The sequence below is a fragment of the Sprattus sprattus genome, assembly GCF_963457725.1.
Source record: "Sprattus sprattus genome assembly, chromosome: 17".
Classification (NCBI taxonomy): Eukaryota; Metazoa; Chordata; class Actinopteri; order Clupeiformes; family Clupeidae; genus Sprattus; species Sprattus sprattus.
In genome coordinates this window covers 21,063,587-21,078,155 of record NC_137915.1, presented here as the reverse complement: position 1 = coordinate 21,078,155, position 14,569 = coordinate 21,063,587, and the positions used below count along the sequence as shown (strand labels likewise).

General features: G+C 42.7%; 2 protein-coding genes across 2 annotated transcripts in view; both read left to right on the top strand.

Moving 5' to 3' along the window:
* plcxd2 (phosphatidylinositol-specific phospholipase C, X domain containing 2) lies at positions 1 to 4,762 on the top strand (the record flags this gene model as incomplete). The annotated part of the gene is made up of 4 exons (XM_080854700.1): positions 1 to 100; positions 832 to 1,298; positions 3,035 to 3,276; positions 4,609 to 4,762. The coding sequence occupies 4 exons, from the start codon at positions 1 to 3 to the stop codon at positions 4,760 to 4,762; spliced, it is 963 nt and encodes a 320-aa protein (XP_080710826.1).
* A 4,659-nt stretch (positions 4,763 to 9,421) lies between these two features.
* The window catches only part of phldb2b (pleckstrin homology-like domain, family B, member 2b), a 44,742-nt gene continuing 39,594 nt past the window's right edge, over positions 9,422 to 14,569 (top strand). Inside the window, exon 1 of the mRNA XM_080854706.1 lies at positions 9,422 to 9,534. Coding sequence (XP_080710832.1) covers positions 9,511 to 9,534 — 24 coding nt within the window. The 5' untranslated portion in view covers positions 9,422 to 9,510. The remainder of the gene's footprint in view (positions 9,535 to 14,569) is intronic.

Sequence of the window (14,569 nt, the reverse complement as noted above, 5' to 3'; positions counted from 1 at the left end):
ATGAAAACCAGACCCACTGTCAATGGCTCCAATGCCGACTGGATGGGCTCGCTTGCCCCTAAACTCACCTCGATGCCTCTGAAGCATTTGGCTGTGCCAGGTAACAATCTCAGCGATTCCTCAGCTATGTTATGTTTGCGCGTACATTTAGTTGTATTTTTAATACTGTAGACTATATTTACTCCTTGCGTTTCGATGTGCTTAAACGAAATCAGTGTCACTAGCTGACACTCTTTGATCATTAACTAAAACTAATTGAGCGGCGCTTAAAGTGTACGTCATGTACACAAACGTTTTAGACGTAGGCCTACTTCACCTAATTTCAAAACTTGTCAATTCCCCATAAGAGTGACGGTTTCAGTGTATTTGTCAAAACTTGGAATTATGCTATATGCCATTAGTTTTTTTCATGTTTCCATGATGACAAACATACATGTTAAGATATGAATAACTGTATAGTTTGTATAATAGTCCTACCTGACTGCTTTACTTTGTCAGTTATTGTGAATTGGCTAGCTACATAATAGAATAAAACAAGGCTGTATCAATAGTATGTGGAGTAGACCAGTGGTGTAGTCCAGGGTATACGCAGATGTACGGAGTATACCCACTTATTTTTCAGTCAGCATTGAGTATACCCACTTCTCAAAACAGGGCGTTTATCCTGTGCTGTATGGGCTGCTTAAAACAATTAAGAGTATACCCACTTCTCCAAGGACCACTACACCACTGGAGTAGGCTATAGTCTCCTGCCACATTCACAACACAACAATGGGCTGATGGTGAAGTTGTGTTCCTCTTAAAGCTGACTCTGATGATGCTTCTGTTTAGGATCGCATGACTCCTTCAGCTTCTGGGTGGATGAGAAGGCTCCAGTTGGACCTGACCAGAAAGCTTTGGTGAAACACCTTGCGGCAGTGTTCCGTCTACTGGCAAAAAAGGTGATGAAGAAGTGGTCTATGACCCAGAATCTTACCTTCAAGGAACAATTGGAGGGCGGTATCCGCTACTTCGACCTTCGCGTTTCCTCCAAGCCGGGCGAACCGGGCCACGAGATCTACTTCATTCACGGGCTGTTCGGGCACAAGGTGCGTGACGGCCTGAACGACATCAACAATTTCCTCAATGTTCACCGTAAGGAGGTGGTGTTTCTGGACTTCAACCATCACTACGCCATGGAAGAGGAACACCATCGCTACCTCCTTACCATGCTACAGCAGGTGTTCGGCTCAAAACTGTGCAAGATCTGTGTGGTGGAGGAGATCTCGCTCAACTACCTGTGGGAGCAAAAGTATCAGGTGAGTTAACAAATTGTTTCAAAATTGAATTTGATGAATCACAAACACAGGTATTTCTCATATGTGAATACACGGTCAGATTTGCAATATGTGGAATACAGTAGATGCTTCTACCTAGACTTAATGTAAGTGACACACAGTGACACACACTTAAAAAACAGATAAAAAACAGATAAAGCATCTTCCTGTTTGTCATGCAGAAAAGAGCAGCTAGCCTACCAAACTGTTCCTTAATGGGAAATTCATTTTATAGGCTTTTATCAGAATGTTTTCTTGCATTTCCACAATGTCATGGTGTAGGTGCTAATAGTGCACCTTCACAACTCCAGAGAAACACATGTGGTATGAAAGGCTATTCTCAGCTAATACGCAGTGCTGAGAAGTATAACAGCCTTAGTGAAAGACTATTAGAAGATTAAAGAGAATCAGACAGTGTTCTCTACTCTCACTCAGCACTTAACACTGATATCAAGCTGCATGCATATTATAGCGTGTGTGTGTGTGTGTGTGTGTGTTGGGGGGTGACATTGCTGCTTGTTAATCAGCAGTGATAATCACTCCTCTCGATACGCATTTGAGGAGGTGTAGGAGAGGATTGAAGGCTGCGTACATGGAAAAGTTACCACCTACAACCTGCTTAGTGGCAAGTCTCATAATGGCTCATTGAGGGATTGTGATTCTCTCAAAGCCCAGTGGAAATTTAATGACCTTTTGGGAGATGTTTTTTGTGGATGGTGACCATCTTTTTTTTTATATAATGTGTTTATTGATCAGACCACAAAGCATATTACAAAGAGTATAATTGGCCGCACAAAGGTCTGACTTTTCAAATCGGGGGTAACCACATGAACAGGAAACAAATGTGGTACCTGCCCCCCACCCACTCATTGAGTACAACACACAAATCTATAAGTGTATCAAACTTAAATAAGTAAATAGATCAAATAAAAAAGAGGGGGAAAAGGAGAAGGCGGGCAGGGGGTATAAGTCAGTGTCGATTGACGGTTTATGAACAATAAGAAGGGGTCCCAGGTCCTGTTAATTTTTTTCATGGATCCCCTACGTGTGTTTGTTTTTTTTCTAGATGCAGACATGACGTAAAATCTTTTAACAAGGATTTGTGCCCAGTGGTTCAGGGCTCTTCCAGTGTAGCAGTATCTGACGTTTGGCTATAAGAGCAGCGGGGTCCATCTTTACAGACAGAATATATAATGTCTTTCTCTTTCTGTCTGTGTGTGGTTAGGGGGTGTCAGTGGTTTCCATTTCCTTCTTCTACCCTCTAAATAATGTTCTGAAAGGAAGTCAAGCTCTGGTGTGGTGTTGCACACACTTGTCATCTTATAGTCATGATGCACACAAAGTGAATACTTTCTGGTAGCCTCAGAAAGCAGTCTGAGGTAGGGGGCATTACGGACCATTCGTTATTGTCTTTTTTTCCTTTTTATAATCTGTATTTTGACATTATACAAAATATGCATTGCGCATGTTATCAGCATATTTGTTGTAAGTCATGTGTGTGTACATCCAGTATGTAATGTTGGTGTAATTTGTGCATTGTCATCTTTTGTGTTGAACATATTTACATACTCTCACTGCCTTGCTAGAGATTGCAATGTCTACAGGGTAACCCATTATATTGCATACAGTATCAGCATAACCCCCCACCCACCCCCTTCATCTCAGTCACACAAGGTTTGCTCTGAGGTGCATCAAACAGTTCTTGCCCCTCTCGGCAGGTTCTGGTGTTCTACCACCACACGTCTGCTGATAGTTGCCCTATGATGTGGCCAGGAAACAAGATCCCAGCGCCCTGGGCCAACACCACGAACACTACCAAGCTCGTCCAGTTTCTGGAGACCACGCTGGAGGAGCGAGCCAAACACGGCACCTTCCACGTCTCCCAGGCTATCCTCACGCCGCAAGTCAAGACGATCGTCAAAGGCCTAGTCCGAGGACTACGCAATCACCTGGTGGAAAGGTGAACAGCTCTTGACTAACAGAGTGTATTTTAAAGAGTTTTTAGGACTTTAAAGAGTGAATCAGCAATCAGCAAAAATGGGATGCTTATTTTTGTGTATGAACTACAAGCCCCCCAATATTGTCCAGCTCTCATGTCCTCCATAACCAGAAAACAACCAGAAGGGGGCAATGTAGTGTAAATAAAAAAGTTTGAACACCCCCTCCTCCAAGAGCCAAGTCACTCACTCACACAAACATGATCAAAGCTATAAGGGATTAAGAAAGTGAGAAACAAAAACCAGAGTATTTCCCCTCCAGGCTCCACCCCCAAGTATTTCCCCTCCAGAGGTTTGAGTTGTGGCAGCATCATGGTGCTCCTCATGTGGTGAGGATTAGGCCTGATCCTGGGGGGCCTGGTGGCCCTTTGATGTCCAGGCATCAGGGAGTGATTGAGAGGACAGTGGTAGTCAGTCACTGGCTCAAGCAGAGGCAAGGTACAGGCAGACTTATGGCAAGTAGATCCTGGTTTAGTGCTTCATTATCAGAACTGAAGCATAGACATGGCCTGTTGGTCACTAACTGCACGCGATGGTAGCTGGAACTGACATGAACAGGATAGGCTATCGCACACAGAGAGTCGCCTAGGAGGAAATGTCTTAATTGTGACCCTATGTGGAGGCAGGGTTGTTTGTTATTTCAAGCTAAATATTTAGCTCAGGCCTTCCATTTCCTGGTTTTGTCCAAAGGGCTAAAGAGCATGGGTCATGAGTGATGACCCACGACTCCATATCAGTGGATTTCTGGCCTCCGTTTGGTCTTGTGTCGGGTGTGTCTCACATCCAATCTCACAGAAGAACAAATGTATAGTTAACACACATGCTACATTTTTACCTTTCCAATGTATCTTTATGCTTTTTATTGATACCAAAAATTAATTCAACTAACAACTAATGACTATTAGCTAATACGTTATGGTAGAAAAATTAGCCATGGCCAGGTTATCAAAAAGTTATACACAGTATGTGATGCAACATGGATATGGACCTTCAGGATGATTAGTAAATCACAGTAATGATGACTAGTCGTGCCTAATCCATCTCACTGCAAACTTTAGTGGACATGAAAAGAGAGGACTATCTGCCTAGCATGTCCGTGGGAATACATCTTGGTAATGTACTGAATGAGATTTGCGCTTGCTAAAGCATGTAAAGAATGTAGGAAAAAGGTGAAAGGTTGTCCAGTGATCACAAAATCCACTACAGCATGTCCTATCACTGTCATATCTTGTTAAGTACCACAACAATACCCAATGCTAACCATGATAACCACCTGATCTCTTTTTTTCACACAGAAATCTACCAACAATAATGACCTGGGTGGAAGCCCAAAAGCCTGGTGTAGATGGAGTGAACATCATCACGTCAGACTTTGTGGAGCTAGTGGACTTCGCTAACACTGTGATCAAATTAAACAACCTGCTTCTTGAAGACAGAGCTGTCAGGTGATCTCTGCAGGTACCAGCTGTCACAGGCCAAGGGTCACTCTTGTCACAGAGCCAAGATGGTCAGCTTATCAGCAGAGGACACTATGATTGGACAGACTCCAAGACACAGTGATCTAGCGGCCACCCCAGAGCCATGCTGCGCCACGCTGCACCACAGTGATGACACGAAACTGTAAACATCAGCGTGGTCTACGCCTTCACTACAGCACGCAAGGCAGTGGAGAGCAGGGGCTTAACCAATCATGGTCTAAGTCATTAGTAATGAAGCCCAGGATTATCTGCATTGTGCTGTTGCTCTCGCAATGTCTCACAGTTGCCTAAAAGTTTTGGCTGTATAGTGTTTCACTTTTTCAGGCATTGAGCCTACATTCTGGACTGCTTTCATAGTTTGTGGGTAGTGGATATCATTCAGACTCAAACACAATTGCAAGCAATACACAATCTCTCTCTCACAGACACACACTACCACAACACAAGCAGAGGCCATAATCTGTAGTTATTACTTGCAATTTATTATGGTTTTTAATCATGTGTTTTAATATCTGATATTAAAATCACGTTGTTTTAAAACTGAGTGTCATCAGGTTAGCCATCACGTCATCCAGAAGTCTTCTGAGCCAGAGATTGGCTCACTTCACACCTTGTACTGTAAATGGTTGTTCAACCAGCAGACCAAAATGTGAATGCTAACACTTTCTGTCTCTGGTTGTCAGGAGGTGGGCACTGTGGTGTGGTCTGGAGAGTATTCACACTGGGTGCAAGCGGGACCAAACAGCATATCGATAGATTTGTGGCACGTTGCTCTGTGTTTCTGTCGCTCCACTCGTGGTTAGAAATAAGAGCTGTGAGAGAAGCTATCACAGTTTGTGGGTTTCACTCACGTGACTTGCTGGTGTGGATAGTCCCATTTGCCCTTCATTGCCAACTATAGCTCAGCCACCACCTGTGAGAAAATGGGATCTCCTCTTAAGTCCATTCTTGTGTGATGGTTTTGTATTCCTTATTACAATGGGTATTGTGACAAAGTGTTTGCAGGAAATGTTCCCTAAATCCCCTTTGCCCAAGCCAACCGCAACAATGACATGCAAGCGACGCCGTAAAGGAAGAGACCTTGAACAGAACCTGCATAAGGGTGCAGTCTGAGTCAAACTTATGGTGTGAACAGTGCAGCCGAACACTGAATCGGCAAGCTGCCATGTAAACTGGACACAGAGGAGGGAACCCCCCTGTTAGTGAAGAGTTTACTGATAAACCCACATCTAACCACAAGCTGCTCTGGACAGATCCAGGTGACCATTTCCACATTTCTGTGGAGTAAGTTGGATATATGGGATATGCAGAATTGGAAAGTACCAAATATTGTGTATGTGGTTGCACATTTATTGCAAATGCTGAAAACGTATGGAAAGATATATAAAATCTTGTCCTTTTACCTACAAAAGCCTGATCTTGAGCATGTGCTGTATGTATCCTTGTTTCGACTTTTTTCTACCCTGCACAGAACCGATGCGTGTTGTCCTTGGATCATTTCAGTGAGTGCCGCTTTCCAAAAACCACACTATGGTAGAGTTGCACCAATGTCTGCGTTCCCCTTGCGCAACAGACAGACTACATAGTGTGCATGTGTGTGTGAGAGAGAGAGTCCATTCCTTTCTGTTTCGTCACCCTCCACTCTACTCGTGTGTCACTGCATATTCTGCTGGCAGGAGCCTGATGGTGAAAGAATTTAATGGGATGTTGACGTTGTTTCATAAGACCAGAGAGGCAGTAAGTTATATAAAACGGACACAAATTGCACTGTAATTACGCATACCACTCTAGGCTTGTGGGCTTGGAAGCTGGTAGAGGATAGAGTCAAACGTCCCCCTTTCTTCAGTTTGTTTTTATCTTTTTTTTTTTTGGACTTCTACTACTTTTTTTTACTCTTTCTCTATCTGGCTGTGTTTGAAGATTCCAGAAGGCTCTCCTGGTCTCCAAGGAGAGATCAGGCTTTATGGGCCGGTGGAGGCGACTGCCTCGGTCAGGCACCCACCATCTGCACAGTCACAGGACTTTTAGCTTCACTTACTCTGTTTGTTCAGTCAATCATAAGCATGGTAAAGGGTAATGAGCCGGTGGTTCTGTGCGTTCTGTCCACAAAGGGGTCACAGACAGAGACAGGTGCAGGATCTGGTGCCAGGCAGCCGTATCTCACCGACCCGCATCAAACCAGCCCGATGCAGAGCCTGGAGATAACTGGTAATGGTGATGTGATGTTTTGAGTGTGTGAGTCATTCCTGGGGGAACAGGTACGGCATCAAGCTGGTAAGGTAAACATATGTGAAATGGATGAAATGACTCGTGATTAGATCTATGTCATTAGTTTGTTGACTCAAGAAGGCTGTTTCTGATGGAGAAAATGAAGATGCTGATCATTAGTATTACGCTGCTGTAACATTACAAAACACAGACTTATATGTCCACTTGATATAGTTGACTGAAATAGTTGACTTTGCTGGTGTAACTCCTTTACATCACCTCCACATGTTGCATAGCATCACCTTCAACCTCCTCCTTTCTCCCGCTCTGTTAATATTCTATTTCCAAAAAGAACAGATTTGTGGCTAAAGGTTCTGGTAAAGGTATCTTCCTATTAAAAAAGAACACATCCGTGTCATTGTTGCCATTGAGTTACTGTCGGATGGTAATGCCTGTGGTACTGAAGTATATTGACACAGTAATCATTGTTAAGGTTGTTACATAAATTCATACAATTAGTTTGAATTCATATGTTTGTCACAACAACACTGACTGTTTCCATCCTTCAACATTCCACCTAAATCCCCAGTAATAAGCTCACTTCATAATTTGAAGCTATCATGATCCCCAAAGTAAAATGTCCAAGTTCTAAACAGGAAACGTGTCATGTTCTCTACAGTATGTAAACATTTCAACAGGCCTTCTTGAATGCTTTCCCTTACAATAATTTCACTCACATTTGTTTATTTATTTGTTTATTTATTTGGATCCCCATTAGCTTCCACAGAATGGTCGCTAGTCTCCCTGGGGTCCGTCGTGAATATACATGGATATAAAACACAGTGATTCAGAAAAATACATCAAATTGTAGCATTCACGTGTCACAAAATATACATCAATCAATACACCATAAATTGAATATAAACACGTTCTACACAAAATCACACAGATAAAAAGGATCTAACAAACACATTTACGCTTTTAATAGCTAATCAAGCATCTGTTCTAAGAATGACAAAAAGTGACGTCTTACTGACCTCTTAAAAGTTGTGCTATTTGATCTCTCTCCACGGTTTATTGGGGTCTTGGCCAAAAGTGTGAAGTACCATAGTTTCAAACTGTTATATAAGAAACATTTGTTTTCACTGTGAAGCAAATGTGTTCAAATTATGTTAAAATTACATTTGTGGTGTAATGTGCGAAAAAAAACTTTTCTGATAGTTTGTTTCAATATTCCCACAGTATCATTGCTCACCCTTGGTTTGTCAACCGCACACATTCGGCACAATGTGCCAATCCGCACAAATGCTTGGTGTTGAAATGGGTTTCAAAGTTCTTTCAAATGAAATACAGTCAAAGTCTGCGGAAGGCCAACACATCATTCTGGTGTCACAGGTGTGCCAAAACCGAAAACAAGAGAAAGCATTTGTGCATGTGTGCTTCATGATGTGCTGGTATATAGGCCAGCTTTTTGGCTCTTGCCACTGTTTCATAGCTGTCATTATGGGGTGACACCCTTTGGCAAATTGTAATCAGAGGAAAAGGGTAATGCCTTTGCTTGGCACTGATGTTGTAAAAAGCCTTTTTTTCCCTCATGTTGATCAACAATCAAAGAAAAATATGGCCTCACACTGATGTTTCCTGTTGACGATGAGCCCTTCCTGGTCTGATTTTGGTCTGTATTGGTTTGGATCCATGAGGCAGTAATATAAATTAAGGTTAAAAATAGCTTTTCAAAAGAAAAGGTTGCAATTGAACTTGAGATTGAGTTGACATTCCCAGAGGTTGTTCCAGATTGTGTAAGAAAGTTTTAACCTCATATGAATTAGTTAAAATAAAATGGCTACATCGCCTTTGCCCTTGGTGTAATTTTACTCAAAAGCACCAACAGTGAGCATATCAACAGTGACAGTGAATTGGTCCAATGTCTCTGGAAAACACCCTAAACAGTGACAATTGCGGTTAAAGGAGGGACTGCATTTCCCTTAAGTTTACTGCACCGGTGTTTGTCCCGAAGGGAAGCAAGCGTATAATGAACAATGGATGGTCAACCAGTCCATAATGAATTAAGTAAAATCACATGCACTCATCCACGCTCGTTTCTAAATACGACTGTCTGAAAAGGACAAGAATGTAACCACAACGTCACTGTTGTTAACACCTCCTTATTACCTTTATTTAATTTCAGCCTATCTGTCAGCACCGTTTGGTTGAACTCTCCGCTCTCACTGCGCAGGCGGAAAGTAATTCCCAAGTTCCCTTCCAGCTGTTGCGCATTCCTCACTGCAAGTCGCCGCCGGTGCTTGGACAGGACAGCGCCTCTGGTCCTCGAAGAGGTGGAAAGGGTTGATGAATCTGTGCAGTGATTCACACTTTTACAGCGACTGACTCAGATACATAATAACAAGGACTTTAGGATATATGTACAACTTTGGGATTTCAAGTTTGAAGATTGAAGCACGGGAACTACACTGAACACCTGGGGGAGATATTCTGACGTTGTATGTGAACATGACAGACATCTTATCAGTGATGGTAAGAAATAATCACTTACGTAATGAAACTGAAGCTTGTGGATATGCTAATATTTTTTACAACGATATTTCACACTTTACAAAGTTGTGGTTTGCGTCAAAGTGTTCAATAGACCGAACCACAAATATAAGTGGGTCACATCCGAATTTATTTTCTTTGTTTTTTGTCCTTTTAGTGAATACATCGGCTTAAGGCACATTAGCCCTTATTTAATAAGCGTGTGTGCTTTCATTGGAGAAACAAAGACAGCATTGTTTATATTATTGGAAACGCTGCATGCCAATACAGTCCAGACCAAGTTCTACCTGCAAGCCCTTGCACGACTGAAGCTGTGTTGTGTCTGTTGGGCACGTCACGTGTAGGCCTACTGAAGTGCAGTCGGCTAGGATAGGTGACTTATCTCTTCATCAGATGATGAGAAACGATAGCCTGCTTTTGTGGACATCGGGAAGAAAGCCAGAATGGAATCTAAAGTTTGGAGTTTCAATAGCTGTTGTTTATAGACAACGCTAGATTCATCTACAGCAGGTGCAAGAAAGTTTTAGTAATTATGGCATTATGCTTCATCTTCTGTATAGTCAGATATAAGGGGATGATGGAGTTTGAGTAGATGTATTTGCAACTCAATTATGTGGAAACTGACCAAATATGTTGTTTGATTTGATCACTGCTTTATGAATTCAGGGTTTCCTGATCTGCTGATAAAAAGTGGTGGCAGTAAAGAAAATGTGATGGAGGTATGCAAGGGAATTATATGAAATGGTTCAGCAGAGATAAGGTACAGCATATGCAACAACAGAATGTTATATCTTAAGCCCTGAGCAAGGTGTGATGATTTACATTAGCTAATAGACACCAATCTCCATTAAAGTGAGTGTTGTTGGTCTGTGTCTTTGAATCTCATCAGAGATGTGCTGACATATGCTCTTATGTAGTATAGGAGAACACAGGGGTAAAAGTCTCAAGCAACCTAGATGTCATCCCAATATTGTCTCTTATCGCCTAATACTGCAGGAACAGGATTTGCATATGAGGAGATGCATCTCTAGTGGTAATCTACTCACCATGTGCAACATTTGCTTTTATTTCTTCTTCCTTTCAAACGTTGCCATAAAATACATGCATATGGTATTCCAGTCATCATGGCCAACCCTAATGTAAAATTGATATTAATGCAGTATAATGCTGAATTTACACCCAGCTGTAAAAACAGTCCACATCCTCTTACTTGTTTATATTGGACTGGAGATTTGTATATTTAACCAATTGGTTGTGGAAAAAAAACCTCACACAGAACAATTGCAGGTGCAAGCACAAAAAACAGCACCCATTATGGAAAACTTAACCACTGGACAAAAATTCAACACGGGTGACTTCTATTTACTTTTTGCAGGAAAAGAAAAAGTAAAAAAAAACTCATAACCACTCTTTGTTACAAACAGAAGGTTTTATACTGGCTTTGGTGGGCGAGAGTGGCCTCCCAGTGAACAGAAAGGGGTTTGTCTTCGTAAAAAGGTCCTGAGTTGGCTGAGAAAAAGTGTGTGTGTCTTTGGGAGGAAAGGGGGCAGGGTCACCCCCCTCATAAATGTGTGGCATGCAGAAGGGGATCCCATGTTGAACAGGGCGCCGTGGCAACAATAAGGTCATTGTCACATGTGACAGGCTGGTCTGGCCCAGTGATTGGGTGGATGGGGGGAGAGATAGCATCATCATGCTGGTGGAGAAATGTGCAGGGTTGTTAGTGGAGGACCATCTGAGCTCAGAGGAGGGTCCCGTCAATGCATTATAATTCAGACAACACAGGCAATAAATTAAAAGCAAATGCAAAGTAGACGTGAACTTTAATTTAGGGCCTGTGGCCACTGTGGTTCATTGAAATAGAAAACACAACTCCATAAATAATAATGAACTGAAGAGCCCAACTTCACAAAGCAGCTTACATTATGATACTAAATAATACCAATGTAGTCAGTGTTCTCAGTGTCTTCTATGTTGCCAGTGTTTTTTGCATCAAGTTTCAAACCAGAAGGATCAAAATGCATGGTCCGGATGGTGATAATAGAGTCATATTAAGCCCCTTCACACTCATCCCTGCTCAGATTTTGGCACCTTTTGCAGCCCCCCAACAGTGTCACCACAGACGCCTGTATGGGGACATGATAGAGGGTCTAATCAAGAATGCGGTGTGTCAACAGCTGTCCCTTTGATCGCTCCATCTGTGCCACAGCTGGAGTTGTTTCAAAGGTCCTCCACTTGCATCTGTCAGTAGACATGGCAGCAAAGTTGCATTAGATGTGGCATGACAGGACTGCCAATAACCCGTAAAAAGCTGTATTTGGCAGACCAATGTGCACATGGTTGAGTGAGTCGGTTGTTTTTGTCCTCTTATTCCAATAAAGAACCTAATTACATATGCTGACACAACTAGGACAGATTTCTGTTTACATCTGCATTTACGACATGAAATTCCCCTTACCTAGTTCACTTTGGCTGAGGAGCTTTTATTTACGCACTCGATTAAAAGCTTTTACACAGACATCTAATGTGGCTGCAGCAGTTCAGACATGTCTGACTCTCTGTGGTTTTCCCCATAGAGAGATTCTTAATTGTTAAGGTTTACTTGCCAGAGCAGAATAAGAGAGAGAGAGAGAGAGATGAGGATGAAAAGAAAATCATCTGCGGGCAGTCATAAGTCATATAATAGATCCGGAGGACCTCCATGACTCCTCCGTGGAACCAGATCCTTCCCCGGAGGCTGATAGAATCGAGCACTGGAGGTCAGGAATGTGACTCACAGCAGTCTCGTATCCCACGGCGACATACCTGAGTGCATCCCAAAGGCAGAGCTGAGGCCAGGGCTTGCTGGGACACGTCCCCTCCACCTGGGGAGAAGGCCAGGTCAGGCAAATGGGGGGATGAGGGGTTGGGTGGGTGGGTGTGGAGGTTGGATGAGGGGGACTATTCACATACACATGAATTTCAACCTGAACTTCGAAAAATCAGCCTTAAGGAAGCACTGACCCACTTTCTCCTTCTCATACCAATGGCCCTCTGAACAATGAGAGACACCCGTTTTAACTCAGTAATTGTTCACACAGAACTTTTAACAACTGATACCGCCGTGAAGATGTTTTTAGGGGAAAAGAAACACAGAGTGACATTAACAGATTGTTTGTTCAGAGATTTGTAATCAGATACCATGTCGTAGTGTGACAAAAGGAGGTTAATCTTGCTGATTAAAGTGAAGTGACTGACGGGAGAGCGGTGTGCAAGAGGACACAAGGGTGTTTGGAAAACAGCAATCTCACAGACAGGAAGTAGGTTTTGAATCTAAGGAAATGGCTGGGCTGAGGACTGAGAGCTGAGAGAGGTTGGGGGGGGGGGGGGGGGGGGGGTAATGGAAGGCGAGGGTTGCCTGTGAGCCGGCTCTTCCTGTCCACGTAAGCTCATAGCTCAGCAGCAGAAGACGCTGTTAGGGCATGTGAACATTGTCCTGAGACCTTAATCAGCTCTGCACACTGAAGTGCTGAGACACACTCTGTCTGTAGAACTCATTGATTGGCAGGGCTTTCCCGGGTGACTACATTTGGCGGAAGATCTGACCGTGTGTCATTCTGATCTATCGGTCTCCAGTCATTTCATGGCCTTGGCTCTGAGCTTGTGCTCAACCGACTCTTTCACTGCTCTCTTGTTCTCTACTGACAGTCTTCCACTACTACTTTTGTTTCCTATTCAGTTTCACTTGTGTTCTTATGAGGTCATCTCGGGCTTGACACCTTATTGAGAAAATCTCTGACATGGCAATTTGGGAGCAGTTTTTCTGGTAAATGTGCAACAAACAGCTGACCACTTATTACTGACAGTGACATAGATATGTATTTTGAGTCAAACAGCTGACTACTACTTACAGAATCTGCCTCTTTTTACTGGGGACTCAGTGTTAATACCCATAACATAGTATGTATGTTACTCTGCTTATAGTAAAAAAAAAAACAGTACAGCTGGAACTGATAAAAGCTAAACTTAGCTTGCTAACTAATTGGACATTGTGCTGTAAAAACATGTTCCCTCTTTCTATTTGACTCCATATAGTGTGGATAAGCAAACCTCCATGGTGGGAGAAATCCTGAAATCCTGAGTATTTACTGTGAAGGTTTTTTTTTTCTCTTGCACATGTTTTGTGTCACTGTTTTGCAGCCAATATGCCTCTTTGTATAAATTACTTGACAACATTAATAATTTTACATTCCGCGTGCAACTGTAGTCAGTCCAAGAGATATGACCCTTCCTGGTAGCCCACTAGCTTCCTGCTTGGACTTCCACTTGAGTCCATGTATTATGATAAGGGTTTAAGGGAAAGGCTTCCTGTCTCTGCCATGCTGCTCTATACCTTTAAGCATGGAGAATCTTAAGATTGCAGAACTTCGCCCATCTCCTATTGATCTCGCTTATTCACCCATCTCTCATTGAAACTAATGGTAAATCTTCAAATACAAATGTCAGATGAGGTCCTAAGTGGTCCTAAGCCTCTTCAGGTCCAGGATCCAGTTTGTTTGGATGGTTTCAGGTGATGACAGAAGACTTTGGTGATAAACAACTCATATTGCTGGTCTGCCATACTTGTGTGTGCATTTAATGTTCTGATTAACATTGTTTTATTTCATACAGTTCTGTTAAACTCTGTTGCTTAGCTTGCTTGTTTAATGATGTTGTTGGACAACAGAAGTCCCTGTCCAGTGTTGCAATTTATGAGAGGGGGAAGCCATGTTGAATTTTCAGTCCAAGGCCACAACTCACACAGCTGTAACTGTGTGGTTGCTCAGCGCTCGCCTCCCCTTTCCATGGTAACCACTCGCTACATAGTGGCCAGCCCAAAGAAGGGGCCGTCCATCCTCGCCACCCCACGGCTGGCATGACATGCCAAACACTGGCTCGTGGGAAACTGTAGGCATGGAACATTCTTACCAAGTCCTCCCACCCTTTCATTTCAAAAAGTGTTTCCTTTTTTTTTCCTTTCTTTTTTTCACTCCTCCTT